Source organism: Mytilus galloprovincialis, chromosome 1, assembly GCF_965363235.1.
Source record: "Mytilus galloprovincialis chromosome 1, xbMytGall1.hap1.1, whole genome shotgun sequence".
NCBI classification, from domain to species: domain Eukaryota; kingdom Metazoa; phylum Mollusca; class Bivalvia; order Mytilida; family Mytilidae; genus Mytilus; species Mytilus galloprovincialis.
The window spans coordinates 131,930,312-131,950,391 of record NC_134838.1 but is presented as its reverse complement, the minus strand read 5'-3'; the positions used below and the strand labels follow the sequence as shown (position 1 = coordinate 131,950,391).

At 33.2% G+C, this 20,080-nt stretch overlaps 1 protein-coding gene across 1 annotated transcript in view; it reads left to right on the top strand.

Annotated features, from left to right (window-relative positions):
• The window catches only part of LOC143060274 (uncharacterized), a 30,361-nt gene extending 23,273 nt beyond the window's left edge, over window positions 1-7,088 (top strand). Inside the window, exons 4-5 of the mRNA XM_076233591.1 lie at window positions 936-1,188; window positions 2,928-7,088. Coding sequence (XP_076089706.1) covers window positions 936-1,188; window positions 2,928-6,646 — 3,972 coding nt within the window. The 3' untranslated portion in view covers window positions 6,647-7,088. The remainder of the gene's footprint in view (window positions 1-935; window positions 1,189-2,927) is intronic.
• Window positions 7,089-20,080: the final 12,992 nt, after the last annotated feature.

Genomic DNA, 20,080 nt, shown 5'->3' with positions numbered 1-20,080 from the left:
TCATACTATCAGTATATTAGGTGGACATCCAATGAATCAGGAGTGTGTTAAGTCAGACTATCAGTATATTAGGTGGACATCCAATGAATCAGGAGTGTGTTAAGTCAGACTATCAGTATATTAGGTGGACATCCAATGAATCAGGAGTGTGTTAAGTCAGACTATCAGTATATTAGGTGGACATCCAATGAGTCAGGAGTGTGTTAAGTCAGACTATCAGTATATTAGGTGGACATCCAATGAATCAGGAGTGTGTTAAGTCAGACTATCAGTATATTAGGTGGACATCCAATGAATCAGGAGTGTGTTAAGTCATACTATCAGTATATTAGGTGGACATCCAATGAATCAGGAGTGTGTTAAGTCAGACTATCAGTATATTAGGTGGACATCCAATGAATCAGGAGTGTGTTAAGTCAGACTATCAGTATATTAGGTGGACATCCAATGAATCAGGAGTGTGTTAAGTCATACTACCAGTATATTAGGTGGACATCCAATGAATCAGGAGTGTGTTAAGTCATACTATCAGTATATTAGGTGGACATCCAATAAATCAGGAGTGTGTTAAGTCATACTATCAGTATATTATGTGGACATCCAATGAATCAGGAGTGTGTTAAGTCAGACTATCAGTATATTAGGTGGACATCCAATGAATCAGGAGTGTGTTAAGACATTTCCAGACTATCAGTATATTAGGTGGACATCCAATGAATCAGGAGTGTGTTAAGTCATACTATCAGTATATTAGGTGGACATCCAATGAGTGTGTTAAGTCATACTAATCTTTGTTATTTAATTGATGATGACTGTTCCCTGTACATTTCCAGACTATCAGTATATTAGGTGGACATCCAATGAATCAGGAGTGTGTTAAGTCATACTAATCTTTGTTATTTAATTGATGAAGAATGTTCTCTATTCATTTTTAGGCTATCGGTAGATTAGGTGGACAGCAAATGAAGGAGGAGTGTGATAACTTGAAGGTGAAGATACTGGATCAGACTAATCAGGAAATAATGATGGACATTAAACGTTCAAAAGATGAAATGTTGGAAATGAAAAAGTCAGTGAAGAGCTTAAATAACTCAGTGAAGAGCTTGAAGAGAACAAAGAAAGCTATGACAGTAGAAGTGAAAAGGTTAAAAATATCTCACGAAGATACAGTTCCGTGGAATATTAGAGGTAAATATTTGGCAGTCAATAATTGTAGTGTACAAGAAGGTGGTTCAATTTTGGCTAAATTGGCCCTAAAATCAGATATATTTCAAACTATATCTGAATTTTATCCCCCCTTGTAGCGGAGGGGGCATACAGTTTTACCTTTGTCCGTCTGTATGTCCGTATGCCCCAAAGCTGGTTCCCATTCTCTAACTTTAGTTTGCCTCAACCAAATGCATATAAAACCTGTACAAAATGCTTATGACCACAAAACACAGATCAAGTTTGAATTTTGGTGGTGTCTAAATAACTGTTCTTGAGTCATGCCCCTTTAAAAATGGAAAATCTGCTGAATTTTTCGTTTCTGTTCTCTAACTTAAGTTTGCCTCAACCAAATTGTATGAAACTTATACACAACACTTTTACCACAAAACCCTCAAAACACATTTCAAGTACAAATTTGGGTAGCGTCACTTTTACCTTTCTTCAGTTATGTCCCTTTATAACTTTATATGATGTGCAAGCAGGGGCATCATCTGTGTCCCTAACACAGTCCCCATTTATTTACTATGCAAATGTTAAATATATAAGAAAACCCAATTTTTTAAAGATACTAATACATAAACAGAAGGGTGATAGAGCAAACAAATACTACACTGCATACAAGAGCACATATATAGTACCAGGTGGGGAGCTACTGACAATCTTTTAGGGTGTAACTGTGCCGACAGCACTTGCCAAATCATACCCTGTTCTAACCAGTAAACATTGAAAAACATACCCTGTTCTAAACAGAAATATTGAAAAACATACCTTGTTCTAGACACGCTCAGAAAATGTATACCCTGTTCTAGACACGTTTCTTTGTACTACAAATTGACCAAGGATTAAGGATAAAGCAAAACAAAAGATTTCTGATCAACTCTTTTTGCTCCGAAACAGTGGAATAAGTGATCCTGTTCTAGACAAATACTTTGTTTTAAAAAAGACCTGTTCTCACCAGCAGGGCATGAAAAAGCGACCCTGTTCTAACCAGCAGGACATGAAAAACTGACCCTGTTCTAACCAGCAGGGCATGAAAAAGGGGCCCTGTTTTGCGGCACACTCATACCACTACAAATATAGGGAGTACCCCCCCCCGCCCCCTCCCGGGATATAGTACAGGTAGACAAATACTACTAACTTAAATAAAAAGTATATTTATAGTAACAATGATAAAATAAAACTGTGAAAAGTTCTCTACTACTTGCATTTTCAAATAAATCAAATGGTAGCTCTCTTAATATAATATCTCGACTTCTTATAAACTTAACAAAATGAATGAAAGAATTGGGACATATATTAATGAGATAGCAAGCAAACAACATCAGAAACAAAAAAAAAACAGAGAATTTTTGAATTTTAGTCAAACGAATATGTCGCTAAAACTAGTTTTAAGCAAAACAGTTAAAAGTGGTTGCACTGATTGATGCAATCGACCTTCAAAATGCAATAAAAAAGATTATAGATAAGTGAGAAAGAGACATTGAGGTCATTTAAAGTGACAACAACCCAACTACATCAAAAATCAAAATCAAAAGAGGTCTAGAGGTCAATATCTATATAATTAGAGACAATTATTCTGCCTCTTTACTTCAATAAAACGCTCAAAATTAGGTAAATTATTTGAAACTAGTAAACTCGTAATTGTGGTGAAAAATCAAAATTCAGACAATAACCAAATACTTGAACTGCAGAATAATATTTTATTATTCATTTTTTAGCACAAATTAATGAGAACCTTGTGGAGTGGAAGGACAATAATAAGATGTTTATAACAACAGAAGCTACCAGACATGTACTGAAATGCATAAAGGAGAATAGTTGTGTAACTATCGCTGCTAGCTCTGGCGTAGGGAAGACAGCCACACTCCGACATGTAGCTTTACAGATGTCAGATGAAGGGTACGATGTACTTTTAGTGACAGATCCAGGTGACATTGTCAAGTTTTATAACCCAAAACAGAAAACATTGTTTGTTATCGATGACTTATGTGGAAACTATTCTTTAAACCAGACTGACATGAAAGTATGGGAACCTGTCATGGAGAGAATTAAAAAAATCCTTTCAAATAAGCTTGCCAAGATAATTGTAGCATGTCGATTACAAGTGTATCAGGATGATAAATTTGTATGTTTATCAGTTTTCAAATCATGTGTATGTAACCTGTTATCAGAAAGCATGTGCTTGACAAAAGCTGAAAAGGTGTCCATAGCTGAGTTATATCTGAAAACTAAAGCTCCTGAGATTATAGATTATTATGATTTATATGATTGTTTCCCACTTTTATGTAAATTATATCATGAAAATCCTGCACTTAATATCACAGATTTTTTCCAGAACCCATTTACAGTTTATGAAGCAGAGATTGACAAACTACAGACAAAAGGATTTTCTAGCAAATACTGTGCTTTGGCTTTGTGTGTCATGTTTAACAACAATTTAAAGGAAGATATATTAACAGAGGATGTGAATGAAGAAACAAGAACCATCATTGAGAACACATGTGAGGCATGTAGACTGGATAGAGGAACATCAAGGTTTACTTTACAGGATGAACTGAACTCATTTATACATACTTTTCTGAAAAAAGAACAAAACATTTACAAAACTATTCATGATAAAATATTTGACTTTCTAGTGTACTACTTTGGACATAAAATGTGTCAATGCTTGATAAAGAATGCACATAGTAGTTTGATCAAGGAAAGATTTCTACTGGAAAGACAAGATAATGTGGATAAGTTTATAACATTTGTGCCTCCTACATATCATGAAATGTACATACAAAGAATAATTGGTGACTGGTCAAAAGGTCAAGTCGCAAATGTGTTTTGTAACATAAATATGAAAATACCTCAATTTAGACAGAGATTTCTAAGTTGTTTGAATGAACTTGATGTATCTTACCAGATAAAATTAGCACATACCTGTGATGTATATAGTAGCAATACTGCTCTACATATGTCAGTGTTATCATGGTTATGTTTCATAGGTGATATTCCTTTGATTCATTGGTGTGTTAATCACGGTGTTGATGTTAATCAGTGTACAAATATTGAAATAACCCCATTGCACACAGCATCACATACAGGTTTGACAGAAATAGTAAGGATGTTGTTGGACATAGGAGCAGATTATAACAAATGTGACAATAATGGTTGGTCACCTGTAATGTTTGCTTGTAGTAAGGGACATACAGAAATAGTAAGGATGTTGTTAGACATAGGAGCAGATTATAATAAATGTAACAATAATGGTTGGTCACCTGTAATGAGTGCTTGTAGTGAGGGACATACAGAAGTAGTAAGGATGTTGTTAGACATAGGAGAAGATTATAATAAATGTGACAATAATGGTTGGTCACCTGTAATGTTTGCTTGTAGTAAGGGACATACAGAAATAGTAAGGATGTTGTTAGACATAGGAGCAGATTATAATAAATGTAACAATAATGGTTGGTCACCTGTAATGTTTGCTTGTACTGAGGGACATACAGAAGTAGTAAGGATGTTGTTAGACATAGGAGCAGATTATAATGAATGTAACAATGAAGGTGTGTCACCTGTACCTATTGCTTGTAGTAAGGGACATACAGAAGTAGTAAGGATGTTGTTAGACATAGGAGCAGATTATAACAAATGTAACAATAATGGTGTGTCACCTGTAACTATTGCTTGTAGTAGGGGACATACAGAAATAGTAAGGATGTTGTTAGACATAGGAGCAGATTATAACAAATGTGACAATAATGGTGTGTCACCTGTAATGAGTGCTTGTAGTAAGGGACATACAGAAATAGTAAGGATGTTGTTAGACATAGGAGCAGATTATAATAAATGTAACAATGAAGGTGTGTCACCTGTAATGTTTGCTTGTAGTAAGGGACATACAGAAGTAGTAAGGATGTTGTTAGACATAGGAGCAGATTATAATAAATGTAACAATAATGTTTGGTCACCTGTAATGAGTGCTTGTAGTAAGGGACATACAGAAATAGTAAGGATGGTGTTAGACATAGGAGCAGATTATAATAAATGTAACAATGAAGGTGTGTCACCTGTAATGTTTGCTTGTAGTAAGGGACATACAGAAATAGTAAGGATGTTGTTAGACATAGGAGCAGATTATAATAAATGTGACAATGATGGTTGGTCACCTGTAAAGATAGCTTGTAGAAAGGGACATACAGAAGTAGTAAGAATGTTGTTAGACATAGGAGCAGATTATAATAAATGTAGCAATGAAGTTTGGTCACCTGTAATGCTTGCTTGTAGTGAGGGACATACAGAAGTAGTAAGGATGTTGTTAGACATGGGAGCAGATTATAATAAATGTAACAATGAAGTTGTGTCACCTGTAATGTTTGCTTGTAGTGAGGGACATACAGAAGTAGTAAGGATGTTGTTAGACATAGGAGCAAATTATAATAAATGTGACAATGATGGTTGGTCACCTGTAAAGATTGCTTGTAGTAAGGGACATACAGAAGTAGTAAGGATGTTGTTAGACATAGGAGCAGATTATAACAAATGTAACAATGAAGGTGTGTCACCTGTAACTATTGCTTGTAGTAAGGGACATACAGAAGTAGTAAGGATGTTGTTAGACATAGGAGCAGATTATAACAAATGTGACAAGGAAGGTTTGTCACCTGTAAAGAATGCTTGTAGTGAGGGACATACAGAAGTAGTAAGGATGTTGTTAGACATAGGAGCAGATTATAACAAATGTGACAAGGAAGGTTGGTCACCTGTAAAGAATGCTTGTAGTGAGGGACATACAGAAGTTGTAAGGATGTTGTTAGACATAGGAGCAGATTATAACAAATGTAACAATAATGGTGTGTCACCTGTAACTATTGCTTGTAGTAAGGGACATACAGAAATAGTAAGGATGTTGTTAGACATAGGAGCAGATTATAACAAATGTGACAATAATGGTGTGTCACCTGTAATGAGTGCTTGTAGTAAGGGACATACAGAAATAGTAAGGATATTGTTAGACATAGGAGCAGATTATAAGAAATGTAACAATGATGGTGTGTCACCTGTAACTATTGCTTGTAGTGAAGGTCATACAGAAATAGTAAGGATGTTGTTAGACATGGGAGCAGATTATAACAAATGTAACAATAACGGTTGGTCACCTGTAATGTTTGCTTGTAGTAAGGGACATACAGAAGTAGTAAGGATGTTGTTAGACATAGGAGCAGATTATAACAAATGTAACAATGATGATGTGTCACCTGTAACTATTGCTTGTAGTAAGGGACATACAGAAATAGTAAGAATGTTGTTAGACATAGGAGCAGATTATAACAAATGTAACAATGATGGTTGGTCACCTGTAAAGATTGCTTCTGAAAAAGGTCACAGTGATATAGTTAGTTTGATAAATGAACATTCCAAGAAATTAACTGTGATATCTGAGGATATATAACAGAATAGGAATGAGTTATAATTTATATTGATATGATCATGCTTGTAACATATAGGGTCAAAGGCAAGTTACAAATCATTAAGAATGATTTTAAATTTAATGTTAAATTCACCATTGTGTATTTAATTCTTTGTACTCAATCTGTTGATAATAGATTATTTTGTTTCAACATTTACAGTTGTAATTTGAAACTGTCATCCAGTTTAAATACATCAATAAAAACTAGCCGCAACTAAATAACACAATAGTGCTTAAAGTGGCGTTAAAACAGCAATCAATCAATCAACCAATCAGTACACATCCAACATGCAATGGATTTAGTTAAAGACGGCATTATCAGTCAGAGAAAATCATGATCTTGTGCAATGCCATGATACAGGTATTGACAGTTTGTATAGCCTTATATGTGTGCATATGTATCGAAAAATAATAATTATTTATAGTAATTAGTTTTATGTTATAAAAAACGAAGATGTGGTATGATTGTTAATGAGACAACTCTCCACAAAAGACCAAATAACACAGAAATTATCAACAACAGGGTTCGTACGGGTCCTTGAATCCTGGAAAAGTCATGGATTTTTATTTTGGGGGGAAAAGGCCTTTAAAAGTCATGGAAAGCTATATTTTAATGATAAGTCCTTGAAAAGTCCTGGAAAGCTATTATTGCTTGAACTGTAAACTTTATTAGGTGTCTATAAACATTTTACGTAGTTTTTGTCGTAACTGTTTCCTCAATAGAGCTACACACAAGGTCCCAGTTTGATAACCAGTCTTGGTAAATGTAAAATGAGGATTTCAAAATTCGTTTCTTCATAATTTTTAGTGAAAATATATGACCGACCTGGTTTCCTGTAATCCCATAATTGTTGCAGTTTGCTTCATTCAATCACATTATTAGTATAAGATACCAGTTATCGGTATATTTAAAAAAAAAATGGCTTGTCATTGATCAGTTGATACAAGAGAAAAATGCCAGGTAACTGCCATTTTCAGTTAAAATGGTTGGAAAACCCAGAGTACAAAAAATGGCTGGTGAGGGGAGTAGCGATGTGAAGACAAAAGGCAGCCTTTGTCTGAAAGAATTTGACATTTGAAACATGGGAGAATCTGCATCAAAATATTTACTTGAATAAATACTTTCACACTGATGTGTAGGTCAAATAATCTCTTATTTTACCCTTTGGTTTCCTGTTTTTTTGGGTATGGAAATTTCATAAAACATCCTTGAAAAGTCATGGAAAAGTCCTTGAAAAATGGAACAAAAAAGGTGTATGAACCCTGCAACAATAAGTCACCGTACGGCCTTCAACAATGAACAAAACCCTTACCGCATAGTCAGGTATAGAAGGCCCGGAAAAGACAAATGTAAAACAAGTCAAACGAGAAAATTAAATTATGTACAAACAAGAATGTTTCCTCAGTACACGGATGCCTCATCCGCACTATCATTTCTATGTTCAGTAGCACATGAAAATGGAGTAAAATCTCTTATTCGGAAAATTAGAAAGATCATATCATAGGGAACATGCGTACTAAGTTTCAAGTTGATTGGATTTTAACTTCATCAAAAACTACCTCGACCAACAACTTTAACCTGAAAGGGACGAACGGACGGACGGACGGACATACCAGAAAACATAATGCCCATAAATGGAGCATAAAAATTAACAAAAAACAAATATGCAACAAATTAACATACGTCAAACACTGAATTACAGTCTCCTGGCTAGGGATAGGCACATAAGTACAGAAAATGGCGGGGTTAGACATGTAAGCGCGATCCGAACCCTCCCCTAACCTAGGACATAGAAGTAATAGTACAACATAAGAACGAACTATAAAAATCAGTTGAAGAGATGGATACACATAGAAATACTACACAGAGTGGACGTGGCCTGGTACTTGTATACCCCCAACAAAAAACCACTAGGTACAGATCTGAGAGTACTCGCAGTTACTTACAGCTAGTCCAAAGTCACCAACAACTAATAAAAAAGGCATGCATCTTAGACAAAACTATCAATCAGTACACATCCAACATCCAATTTAGTGTAAAAACGTCATAAACAGTCAGAGAAAAACATGACCTTGTGCAATGCCAAGATACAGATTGTAGATCCATGAATGTGTATGTGTATATAATTCTTATATGATTTGCATCTCTAAATGCTTGAATTGGATTGGATAATAAGATTTTTTCTCTTGGTTTACACTTCGTAAAATCATGTTTCCGAAACTACTTTTGTAATCTATTCATGCGCGAAACACATTCTTACAGGGATACTAGGATTTTCAACAAAATTGAGATTACAAAACAAATGCATAACAGTTGTGTCTATTTTAATGCATATATTACAAAAAGAAGTAATAAAATAAATGCTCTAAAACTCCGAGAAATGTATTAAAATGAAATTTAATTAAAATTCCGCGAAATTTCATGATTGATTTGGCGAATTTACGTCATGGCAAAACACGAATAAAAAAATATCTCATTAAAATGAAGTTTTTTAGGTAGGTGTTATTCTATTTTGATTTCCGTTAAATTTATAGAACATTTATAGAACATTGATGGATTTTAGAAAGTCAATATGGCGGCCAACTCCTTAGTTACGACCTATCAGTTGTGCATGTGATGGTAATTCTAGTAGCCTTTACACAAACAAATGTTAATAAAAAATCGCGAATATTTGGCTTAAGAATTATAAGGATTAAAAACCTTTTTACTAGAGGTTATTGATGTGTAAACCGGGGTTCTTTCTCACAAACATGAAAACAGTCTTCGGACTTTTATTCAGTTTATGAGTTAATCGCCCCGGTTTACACGTCAATAACCTCTAGAAAAAAAATTGTTTAATCCTATAAAAACAATGATATTTAGTTAGCTTTTAATTTACTGATAATAAAATCATTATTGATACCAAAAAAAACAATATACTCAATGATCAAATTAAAGTGTTGAATTGATATCCTTTGAAAATAAGTTGAATTAAATGATCAACTCGTTTATAAATTTCCGGGCATCGTCAACAACATTTCCGTAAAAATGAGGATGTGCTACTCCGTATTAACAAGGAGATTATATGAGATAAGTTTTTTTTACAGGAACAACCAAATTTCACAACCAAATCTTTATGTCTATGGGAGAGATTTAGTCAAGGTTTTAAGTAATTTCTGGTAATGAAATCCATGGCTTAATGATTTACCCGTTATACATAGACTACGTTAGCTAAAATCAAAAAACGTCTCAACAGACACGGGCATAGCGAACGAGTTGTGAAATATAAATACCGTAAGATAGGGCCAAAGGAACATCACTATTCGAAAGGGGAAAATTAACAATAGGGGACGAACCATGGTCCCTTTGTCTTAAATGTGTGTGGAGTTTCCCTTGTAAAACCGATAATAAGGTTCATCCAACTTTGACCTCATTTGTTTTTGGTTCGTTGATGAATGTTGAGTTTTCGAGACAAGATCGTTTTCTGCATCCAATATAGAGAAATTATTGTATGGCGAAGACATCCGCATGATATAAGCATGATTATAACTAAGATGCGTGTATGCTCGTATAAGCTGTAGGTTGAGCCAGGTGTTTACAAAGCACATTAAACCTACATATGACAGATAAATAGTGTATCTTTAAGTTCCTTTTTATTATGTATACATAACATGCATAATTAAATTAACTATCTTGGAGTTGTTATTAGCTATACGTAGAAAGGATAACCAGTACCTCAACAAAAGTACACACGCTGAAATGTCTTTCCTGCTTTACTGGCAGTTGATTTTATGTGAAAGTCTTTAATGTAAAAGTTAAAGAATGTTAAAAAAAAAAGATAATAATAAGCTGTTTAAGAGGCGTTTCAATATACATTATGAGTACCCAAAAATTAATTTGGAGAAACTAACAAAATAGAACTGATAAGGTTCACAATAGAATTAAATGTATTTATATATATGATAAAAGATTTTTAGACATTTAGAGAAAATTTTAAAGAACAACAAAAAAGTAAAAGGTTATCTTAGTTAATGGCATTGGACATATAAAATATGTGCAGTACAGGGGACATTCAAACTCTGTTCTTTATTTAACCAAATTATAAGGGGTTCCACGGAAACCTGTGTCTCGCCTGTGATTGCCGCTATCAGTGTAATTGTAATGTTGATTTCAAAAGTGATTGCATTTATCCATAAAATACTGAATCAAAAAAAATAGTCAACTTTTTGATAGGATGCTTTTTTTGGGTCTTGGAGATAGAACAATCCATGAAGGTTAACAAAATGACCATGTATCTTTTTTTTATTATCCCAGAATGTCTTTGAATGTAACTTGTAAAAAATGAAATCCATCAATCAAAAACAATACTACAAATGAAAAATAAGAATTTTTTTCAAAGTTTGTTTTCCGACATTATCTCTTAATCGTTTAAAAGCGACTGCCAACGTTTCATATAATTCTATGAAGGTTTGACAGAGAAATTCCTGTGCAAGATCTTTAACCACACTATATCTTCATGCTAACTGTTAAACATAAACTAAGTGCATTTATCAGTAAAATTCGGAAAAAGTAGAAAAATGTCTCAAAAATTTGGCCCTAGATACTTTTATCAGAAACAAGCTTCTGTCATAATTTCATAAATTTCCGTGAAACTTTGACCAATTCATAAATTTCCGTGAAACTGACCAAGATATTGATGACTTAAAAACTTTAACTTCAGACTGAGCATAAGACTAGTGTAAACTGAAAACAATCCATTTATCAGTAAAATACGGGAAAATGAAAACATTTTTTTTTGCAAAACTCTGCTGGATACGATCTTTTGGTAATAACCAAGCTTCTGTTTAAATTTTATAAATTCCATTAAGTTTGACAAAGTTAATAATGACTGAAACAAAATAGGAAGTCAACTGTAAAAAAGGAAGTACATTTATTTTCTAAATTTTTCCCTGGATACTATATTGTGGTCATTCAGAAGCTTCTGTCCCCATTTCATAAAATTCCATGTATGTTTGATGTTAGACAAAGTTATTGATGTCCAAAATTTAACACCAGACTGAGCCTAAATGCTGACGCTGTCGTCGCCGGAATCTAGGACTGTTATGTCTTGTTGTCGCGAAATAAATATCGCCAGTTCGACAACAAGCATAACATGTTTTTCTATGCAATTATCAACATTTATGCTGCTGAGGTTCTACATTCTTTTGAATGTCCAATAGTTTGACATTCTACAAAGTCATGCTTTTCTTAGACTGCTAGAAATGACAAATGTTGTTACAATAAACCAATCAAAAGTGAACTGTTAATACTGGATCAGTTTAATCTTTCCACACAAGGTATGGAGTGCTTCACAATATCATTAATTACGTCAACATGAAGCGCTAATTGATGATTGGGTCTGGAATAACCATACTGGTTTTTTTTTAATTTCTTATCTTCTATATACTATTGATACCTTCACAAACATGTTCTCAAGTGTATAGTACTTCAAGCCAATGCGGATAAACCTTAGACACATCACCAGACAACCAATCAGAACCGATAACTGTTAAGCAATGAGTTCAAGATGGCCGAAATATTGTATGAAAATAATAGACAGTTAATAAGTCCTACTAGAGTTATCTTTCTTTGGTATCAAGAAAATTGTAAGATATTTCATCATATTCTCAATTCATTAACATATCGGTCACATACTCATACTAGTCACAATCGCTGTAGGGCCAGTCATAAGTTAAAGATATTGATTTATTAGACGTGATATTCTAGAACGACGGTGTACTATAAATAAGATAAGGGGGACCAGATTCTGAATTTCGAGTTTGATGTTAAAAATCATTCTTGCTATCTGAACCTCAAACCTATGTTATTCTTATAAAAATTTTATGATGGAATGATACTAAACCCCTAACAGTAGGAATTGTGCTTGATTTTCACATAATGAAAACATATTCTTAAATCAGTAAAATAAATCATATCAAAATATGCAAACAAATACATGTATCTTGTAAAATGAAGACTGATCGATTCTAAATGTTTATTACAAAATCGATATTTATAACGGACTCCAGAGCACGACCGGGAAAATCATCACAGTATTAATGTATTATAGTTTTTCATTTATGATAAGACAAAAAAAAATGCCCGAGATTGATTACACTTATAATTAATTATTAATTTCTCAATTAAACTTTTATGGCAGATATATTGTAATTGAAATCTATCATGGCAGAATGTACTATCAGATTACAAAATAAGGAGCAGGTAGGCCCGTTACATTATTTAGGAAAGCCGTTGAAATGTTTTTCTCATGTTCTTATAATTACTTCACTTTTGATTATTTCTTGATCTTTCAAACAAACAGCATACTCCAGAAATGTGTTCAGAAATACAAATACAGAAGTAGTATAACCTTATATGTCGTCATCAACATTTGCATCCGTCATGCAAACTCCATAGATTGGTGAAAAGAATCCCCTGAGTGACCATTTACCAAGTACATAAAAAGTCGTCAGGAGTTGAGAAAGCTATCATATGTTTGTGAAACCTTGAGTCTGATTAAGAACAAATTGTTTGTAAAGCGACAAAATGTATAGTTTTGTGGAATGTTCTTGGTAGAAACCATCAGGAATAATTTCATTGTAAAGTATCTGTTTTTCTCTGACAGACGGTTTGTATTCGTGCACCCTCGTAAGTTATCTGGTGCCTGTTTTTCTTTGACTGAGACGGTTTTATTTGTACACCTTCGAAAGTTATCTGTTGCCTGTCTTTCTTGAACAGACGGTTTATATTCGTGCACCCTCATGAGTTATCTGGTGTCTATCATTCTCTGACTTACGGTTTAGACTATCGAAAGTCTGTCTTTCTCTGACTCGCGGTTTATATTCCTGCACCCTCGAGCGTTATCTGTTGTCTGGTCTTCTCTGACTGACAGTTTATATTCGTGCAGCCTCGTGAGTTATCTAGTGTCTGTCTTTCTCTAACTCACGGTTTATATTCTTGCACCCTCGTGAGTTACCTGTTGTCTGTTTTTCTCTGACTGAGATGGTTTATATTTGTACACCTTCGAAAGTTATCTGTTGCCTGTCTTTCTTTAATAGACTGTTTATATTCTTGAACCGTCGTGGGTTATCCGAATTGTCTGTCTTTCTTTGTAAGACTGTTTATATTCGTATAACTTCCGCAGTTTAATGTTGTCTGTCTTTCTCTGACAGACGGTTTTTACAGCGGATGACCGTGAGGGCATTTCGGCGTTATGTTGCATTGCCACAGACATTTCTACCTATGTGACTTGCGTTTTTGACTGATAACCGAACGTTTTCGTTAATAATGTCTAAGCAGATATTATCGAGTGCATAATAACAACACTTCTTTGTCTCACCTTCGCGCTACTACACTGAGGCGAGACAATAAATCATGTCCTAAACAATTTTAAAGCTTACAACCGTCTATCATAATCTGTAACAACAACAACAAAAAATCGACCGATGGGTCCCTACTTTATCAAAGCAACATAAATAATGTATAAGCTTTGATGGAGCTGCAATTTGCTGAAAGTAGATTTGAATAAAATTATAAATAATAAACCTATGTAAACACAATGTCTATTGTTGCCCTCTAGATGTAAACATAATGGTTATTGTTGCCCTTTGGATGTCTTTGATATAAAAATGCCATTATGGCTGACACAATCAAAATTAAGCTTTAGGATGATATTTTCCTTTGAGCAGCTAACATATACATTACCATAACACACGAATACAACAGAAAAAACTAAGATTTACAACTACAAACGATAAGACATTTGACAAAACAAAAGTTGAAATAAATACAAAAAAGACGTGTTTTGCCAAATGAGTAATGCAGGCTCTAACAATTTATAAAATAAAATAAGAAACCAATCTTTGTTATAATTGATAGATGTAATTCAGTTGTAAACTAAGTGCTGTTCGGTAGCTTGTTGTATAAAACATAATAATTGGCTGTAACAAAGTCTAAAACCTTGATTGTGTTAATGTGTTAAACAAAACCTAAAACCATTGTTTAATATCTAATAGTCAGCACCAAATTACGTAACTTTTGAAACTGAACTCACTTGAGAAGGGTATGTTTTGAACTGTTAGGGCACGGAAAACCAATGCGTTTAATCTACAATATTCGTGTATATTCAATTATCAAAAGAAACAGAACGACAGTTTCAAATCAACTACATGTAGCAAAACACATTCCGTTTTGAATGGGTAGATATATAGAGAATAATACATGGCAAAATCCGTATCATATGCCGTATCATCACGAGATACCAATATCAGCACGAGGGCCTTTAGGCCCGAGGGATGATATTGGTCGAGGGTGATACGGTGTGTGATACGGATTTTGCCATGTATTATTCTGTTTATCATATATTTTTTAAAACCAAATTGAAATAGTAAAAAAAATGCATTTGTGCAGAAACAAACTTCACGAGAATTATGACCAAATAAACAATAAAACATCAGATATTTCTACATTTTATTGTACTATTTTATATAAAAATCGCTCGTCAAGTTACAGGGTAATAAATATTTGGGGAAAAAAATCGATTTTAGTTGAAATGATAGGACTTTTTTTTTTATTAGAAATCATTTTTTCCGTAAGCCTGAAAATGCGGCAACTGGACGTCATAGGTCAAACGTTGACGTCATTCTAATCATGACGTCACGCCAGGTATGCGATACGGATTTTGCTATGCGATACGGGGTATGCGATACGGGTTTAGCTATGCGATACAGGGTATGCGATACAGGGTAGGTGATACAGACCGGAAAAAAGCACCTTTATTAGATATACAAAATTGCTGTATTTTGTACTAAATATATGATAAATATGTATAAAGTTAATCGATATAGGTATGCGTTTCATTATAAAACATAAGAGTACATTTTATCCTCACCCCAAACCAACACAAATTATCGTGTAGCAGTAATATTTGTTTTTATGACTTGTTATTTGATTGAAGGGTCGATCAATTCTTGTTTCTACATTTAAACATTTCTTGTAATACATTGGTAAAGTTCTAAAATTCATATGTTTGCATTAAACATGAAAAAAGTATGAAAAATATGGAGATTTTATAAAATTTCAAAATCAATAATTTTGTGCTTGTATAACCTTTTTTTTTTCTTTTCTCAACTAACTACACGGGTTATTCTAAGAACAGATCGTAATAGACTATTTACTTATAACTTTTTATTCCGGATCGTTTTACGACAGATTACCTTTTCTGGGGTAGGACATCCTGGTACTCTGTTAAGTAAGAGCAACCAAAATAAGTAGAATCAAATATAATATCGGTGAAATGTTAGGGAAAATTTAATGATTTCCGATGATTTTGTCGTGTAAAGAAAATATGAAGCGGTTAATTTTCCCCAATAATTATTCCGATTGAAAGCTTAATTTTAGCTAACTAATTGATAATGGTTGCCTCACATTTCTAAGCCCGTTGTAGTATCTGCCAGTGACTATTAATAGTTAGTCAACATTGACATATTAGTGTATTATGAATGTTCTTACAACGGAAACAGACTACAAAAATGTCTTTGACCTTTAAATCCCAATACGAGTTCGTTCTTCATTTGAACATTTTGTTGTGAAAGTTACACTTTCAACATTCATAGAAAACTTTGTAACTTAATTTGGTATAAATGTTTCCTATCAAGTATTCCACATGGACAGTCAGCCATTACAAAGTTTTGACATGATAAGTATCTACATCTGTTGAATTGTGACTTTCTCCGATGATTTATTGATTCTTGGTGCTGCTTGGGATCAAATTCGTATGAATAAATACAAAGTTTTGATGATGTTAGTCAGAATGATGGTATATTTAAAGCCGTTAATACTCTAAACATTAAAAATACTTGAAAAATAGATTCGACAAGACAGAAAATGACCTGTCAATAATATTTAGATAAGTAAAATTGATCAATTCTTTTAATTCCTTACCCACATCACATCTTGGTGTCTGTTCTTTGCGTCCGTTTGTCCGTCCGCTCTCATGTAACACAATACTAACTATATGTTTTTGAAATTTCAATCAGATGTTTAAATCAGAAGTGCCTCGGACAAGATTGAAAATCAGTGCCGATAACTATTTTTACAAGAGTTTTGCCTTTGAAATGGAAATATAAGTTTATGTGAAAAATTGCATTATAAGCGCTTTCAGCTTCACCTACAGGAATTTTATAAAAAAAATTATCAAATATTAATACCAACAAGACTAGTTCGAAAATAAAGTCGTCCGTAATTCCTTCCGATCTTTTAAGCTCTCTCATATCTCAAACCAGATTTGTTATAACATATAAATCAAAGGTTTATGATCGTTCTGAACATGCATGAACAATTTGCATCTGGACATTAAGCAACAACAATCAATCGCATATTAATTCAAACTGTGTACTGTTTCTAATACGAATTAATTCATTGAAAACAGAAAAAAAATTACATAGTACAAGGTTTACAGAAAGAAAAAAATATTAAGTAGGTTGCAATGATCGTAATGTATACTGTATTGCATATGAACAATTTCTGAAAATTGTGTGCGAGTTGCTAAAAATAACAATTTGTAAAAATTGGTACGAGTTGGCAAAGGTACGAGTTGATAGACCAGTCACCTTGATTTTAAATGTAGTCTATTTGTGCTGCGTATATATACAATTTCTTTATACATATCTTTTAATAGTTTAACGCACCAAAGACATTTAAACCCTTATATTTAATTCACCTTAACGTATTTAATTACTATACTATATATAAAAATATTAATTTTCGCAAACCATTTAGGTCACGGAAATTCCAAAATATGGCATTAGTAAGGAGAGTTGTACAAACAATGTAAATACACATAAACGTCCAAACGTATCCATTCTGAAAATCGACCAGAATGCTATATGTGGTTAGGAATCATACTTATTTTTTATAGCGGATTTAAAATGCAGTTACTCATTTTTTCGATAATTTTGATAAAATGCAATATTATGTTAACATGACAATAAGCAATATTCATTCAATTGGTTGACTGTTGGTGTTTTACGTAACGTTCAATCCTCTTGGCTATATTGCAGCAGCTAACGTTTATTGATGGAGAAAGTTGGAGTAGCTAGAGATAACCAACGACCTGCAGGAGGAAACTCGTCATTTCTATTCAATTATGATATGAGTAGAACACACCTGCAACACGCAAGGTTCGAACTCACCATGTCAATGTAAACAGGATAGCAGTCGCAGTAGATGAACTTCTTAGACCACTATCAGCCACTCTCAGCCACTGTTTTAACACCAAGGTTCTGACGCAAAAAAAAAACCCAGATTATCAACAAATTTTAGCATTTCTATCACTGAATTTCTTTTTCAAATATAAATAAGACAGGAACATTCAATATATATATATATATATACAACTTGTCTAAACATCAACCCAGCAATGTTAGATCTGTAAATTTGCTGTTTCAAATGTTTGGTTCTTCCCTCCCCGGATTCGAACCCATGCTACTGAGATATCGTGACACCAAATCGCCTGCACTGTAGCCGTCCCGCTAAACTACACGACTACCTGGGCTTCAAAAATGAAGCTTTCGGTGGCCGAGTGTTACCTTTCCACGTCAGTTTTAAGCTAGCGGCGTACTATAGTACATGATATATAAGGCATGAAGATGTTATTTTTTACAGATCAGCTAAATTATCTATAGTAAAGGATCCTACAAATTATGGTAAGATACAGTCACATAAAATAATTATATTTATAAGTACGTCTGAGCCAGTGACAACTCTACAACAGATTTACCCATCGGATCACCAGCAGTGATGGTGATACATGGCTGTGTACATTATGTATATACAACGCGTCTTAACATCAACCCAACAATGTTATATACAAGTCTAAATTGAAAACGACGTTCAAACCTATGATTGCGTTGGATAAAAACCGCAATTTTTATACGTGTGTATGTAAACAAATTTAGTTGAAGAACGGTCTAAAAACTTCACAAACAACATTTTCCAAAAGACCAAAAAAGTGAAAAAGTATATTTAAACAAAATGCATTTGACCAACAGGTCGAACAAATGATGTTCTTTAATCCTGCTGACTGCCATTGCCGATTGCCAAATAAAATTGATCACAAGATGTAACAAAATGGATCTTAATATAAATTTAATTCTAAACGAAAAACAATAAACTTGTGGCCAATATGTTATGCCACAATCATAAGGTGTCAATATCTTTTTTTTTGTACACCAGATCCATATATCGATTCAATATATTAACAGAAATGACACTGTTGGGCTGATGTTTAGACGAGTTATTTTGAAATTTCAAAAGCAAGGTGATAATTTTGAGGCAACTTAGTCACCCAGAAAAAATACTGTTCTTCCAAATGACACTTCACAAACAAATTGTGTATCGATATATGTTTAATTGGTTCTTTTCTATATTTGATAGTTGATGGGGTAATCAATACTAATCCTAAAAGTGAATCATAGGTGTATTATTCTCACTGTTTAAAATGTTATAATTTTTTGGTCAAATTTTCTACAGAGTCGGTAGCAAAGTTTGATCGGTATTGGAACTATCGATCTAGTCTTTCTATATACATGTTTTGATTTATATGTTGGTTTTCTTCTTATAACGTTTGCCTATTATGACAAAAGTTCAAAGCTAGTTTTTACAAACAAATCAAAATCTCTACTCTAGTTTTCTTGTCATTTTATTTACTTTATATGCTACAATTTACAATTACAACTACATGCAGGCTTACTCTGCAAATATTCAGGAATATTCCAGGAATCACATTAATTGGTTTGGTTCCAAAAACTGTTGCATGCTCAAACTCATTAACTGCATCACGTTTCATTTAGAAATCAAGTTTCCTCTAGCCTTGCTCTGTATATAACAGTTTACTAAGATATTGAATCATTTCATATATCAAGAATTACTGCCTTGGAATATATTACAAATCTAACAATAATGTATATCATCTCAGTTCTTACATTGGTTATGTATGGAGAGATGATAATGGGATCCTGTGATGTTAAACTAGGTAAATAATTGTATGGCACTAATTTATATTACATGCCATTTTACAACAAGTCTTACATTTGATATCAAGATCTAGACAGTCAAAATTAAACAATTGTTTGATACTAATGCTTATTTGTTTTTTTTATGGTTAAAAAAGTAAAACAAAGAGTAAATTGAATTAGTTTTCAACATAACAAATTGTTTAAAATGTCTACGGTTATACACATGAAAAGCTTAATAAACAGTTTATTGCCATTTTAATTTTGATCGTGTAGTTGACAGTAACAAGTATATTTGTTTGTTATATCAAAATGCAAAAAGGTTACTTCAGAGTCAATCTAAATACGTTCATTTCTTTATAATAAATATTAAATGATTATCTA